Raw genomic sequence first — 3139 nt, 5'->3', positions numbered from 1 at the left:
AGCGCACGCTGTGTCTCACCTAAAAAATCCACTGCGCAGGCTCGAAGGGTTAATGACCTTTCCCAAATCTTCGCTCGCGAAGACTGGCCATACTTACAACAGAAGGAAAAAAACAAACAACCAAGACCCTTAACTGGTATAGAACAGAAGTATTTTCTCTCAAACATCAAATGGGGAGGGAGGAATGATTTCTGAACATTTCTTCTCCAGCAGTGCCGTAACTGTAAAAAGCCACTGCTGGATTTCTGCCATTGTTCCTGTAAATTCATTTAGCCCTTGTTATTTTGACAATAAACTGACAGTGATTTGCTGCAGCATGCGTCAATTGGATTTGTCTACTGCAATAATGTATATAATAACAGGGCTTATTATTGATGAAACTGTGCTTGTGCTATTTAGTTTGCAAATGTCAGAGGTTTCTATGGTAATTTATTTAGGAAACCGTAAAGGTCATTTAAATGCTGCTGTTCAAAGATCAGCCTTTGATCATAGGAAATATTCCATTGTTTTAAGAAGCCTCTTTTCCTTTTGGATCATGAACATTTAATTAAAAAAATGGTGTAGTCTTTCCAGAAGTTTAATATATCTCATTCAAAAGATAGGGAGGGGAGAAAAAGCCATGTAAAACCCAGATTTGATGGTACAATATATTTGGTAGGCACAGGATACATTTAGAAAGCTACATTATTTTTTGCATATCACAGGCTAGTAGAGGAAAAGGACACCGTTAGTAAAGTTTGAATAGAAAAATATATATCTTCTATGTTTGCATGTCTTTGAAACCTGTTTGGAAGGTGAAAGGAGGCTTTCCATGAAGAGAAAGATACAAAGGAGTTTAAATTCTCTCTGTTCTTTTGAATTCCACCAACAGGTGCATAACTTGGAAGCTAAAATGAGAGTTAGGTGTCAAGGAAGTGTGAGCTCAGTACCACTAACCCTTCTGCATCTCACTTTATGAGCCTGGATTATCCCATGTGGGTTGTTTTTGCTTTTCTCATGCCCAGAATTTTGTGGTATGACTCATGGACTTGCTGCATGATCTGTGTAACTACAGATATCAGATAACCCTGGATATCTTGGGTGAAATTAGTGGGTACCTTCCTTGCTGTAAAATTGACAGTTATAAGTAAATAGTCCTGGTAAAGCATTTTGACATCCTTTCACCGAAGACACAATAAATGGCAAATCACTTGATTTTACCAGGCAGCACCAAGTTTTAGAAGAAAACCTCTAGCTAGTGTTCTTAGTTTAATGGAGCTTAGAAAAACACTTTACATATGTATATAGTTGTAGTATTTCCTGTATTAAGGGGATCTATGCTGAAATCATGATAGCCCATTAAAATTTTGCCAAGAACCTCTTAGGCTCCTGCACAGCAATTTGGTGCAACCTTGTACAAGCAGCTGAGAGCATCACTAACTTTCCCATCACTGGTGCAACTGATGTTGAATGTCTGACTTGTGTGGTGTTAGTGTGTGCAGAGTCACGTCCTAAATTGTGCAATTGAATAATCACAGCACCTGTAGTACCAGATCATTTCTCGTAGTAAGCAAAGGGCAGAATAATGCAGTATTACAGCAATAATCTTCTGTAGGTGTGGATAAGTCTTTTTTTTCCTTCTAGAGCCACTGCTGAGTTGTGAGAGCAGTCAGACGTTCAAAAATATAGTATTATTTTTAAACTTATGGCTCAGTGTTTTGAAATACCACTAAATAACCTGAAATTCAACTCTGCGGTAAGGAGCTAAAAGCCTTTTTTATGAAGTGGCTTAAATGGAAAGTTAGTGAATAAAAGAGCAAATAAAAACAATGCCTGCACATTAAGAAGGGAAAGCATTTATCAAATTAGAGAGTACTTTCTACTTTTTTTTCTTTTTAGAATAAAAAAGACCTTAGTTTAACACATTTTTGTATGGGATAGACTACATGAATTAGAACTAAAGCTATAAATTCCTTTTTCTTTACCATGAACTCCTGAGGCATATTGTGGATATTAAGTAACTATGGTGCTTTAGCTAGATTAAAAATTTAGAAAATAAATAAATAAATCTCTACTTATACCAGTAAAGTTTTTCCCGAGGTTCCAGGTTTATGTTTACTGAAGATGTTGTAGAAAGAGATCATTAAATACACTATTGCAAACTGTAATTGTATTTTATTGCCTGGGCTGAAGATGAAATTGTTGTTCAATCTCTTTCTTCCCTATTAAGATCATGTCTCCATTGGAGGTCTTGGGGATAGCTTTTATGAATATCTGCTCAAGGCATGGCTGATGTCAGACAAAACAGATGAAGACGGCAAGAAAATGTATTATGATGCTGTTCAGGTAAATAAGATATGTAAATCTTCCTTTCCATAATAATCTAATCCATTGTAATCCTAAAGAGACAGGCTCTGGGGACAATGTGAGAGATTTATGTATTTGCCACCACAGGGTGTTTTTTTAAAGAAATAGTTTCTGTTTTAAAAAGACTTCTTCAAATAGAAGTGCTAGAGAAATACAGATACTGTGGGAAAGGGGAGAATCTTGATGAATAACTATTTTTTTTCAACTGCAATGTAGTCAGTTATCTCTGGAGGAGAAAAGTATAAAATAAGCAACAAAAGATGCATCTACAAGTAGTTCCCAGATAGACATTCAATTGTTTTTCCTTAGTCTTCTCTAAATATATATTACTCTTGTCTTCTTCCCTTATATCCAGAAGGGAATTCCTCTCTTGTGTTTCAATCCCACGTTTCAGCCATCAAAAGTGTTTTGATTGTGGTCCACAAATGGATCAATGTAATATGGTAGGTAAGTATAAATGAAAATAGGGGCTTTGTTGCACAATTACTTTTTGGTCCAAGAGCATATATTAGCCACCTTCTGTGAAACAGCCAAATTGGACACAAGAGAAAGTTTTCAAAAATCAGAATTGTTCATACTTACATTTCTATGTGGTATTTTATTTATGGTCCTGCTGGTCTGCAGTTTGCTTTGTTATTGATGGTATTTCCTTAATATGCTGTTTTGGGAGAAATAATGGGTTTGTGACACCAGATTGAGACTTGAGAAATATTAAGTTTAAATTCATATTTACAGGCTTTCCTTCCAGTCTTGGGCAAATGACCTAGTTTCTCGGTTCTTTGCTTTCATATAT

The 3139-nt window shown here is 35.8% G+C and overlaps 1 protein-coding gene across 1 annotated transcript in view; it reads left to right on the top strand.

The window, feature by feature from the left end:
• MAN1A1 (mannosidase alpha class 1A member 1) overlaps positions 1-3139 on the top strand; it is a 143608-nt gene that overhangs the window by 122652 nt on the left and 17817 nt on the right. Inside the window, exon 8 of the mRNA XM_017829492.1 lies at positions 2210-2325. Coding sequence (XP_017684981.1) covers positions 2210-2325 — 116 coding nt within the window. The remainder of the gene's footprint in view (positions 1-2209; positions 2326-3139) is intronic.

The sequence above is a fragment of the Lepidothrix coronata genome, unplaced genomic scaffold (genome assembly GCF_001604755.1).
Source record: "Lepidothrix coronata isolate B3197 unplaced genomic scaffold, Lepidothrix_coronata-1.0 Scaffold5, whole genome shotgun sequence".
Taxonomy (NCBI): Eukaryota; Metazoa; Chordata; class Aves; order Passeriformes; family Pipridae; genus Lepidothrix; species Lepidothrix coronata.
This window is presented reverse-complemented; position numbering and strand designations above follow the sequence as displayed.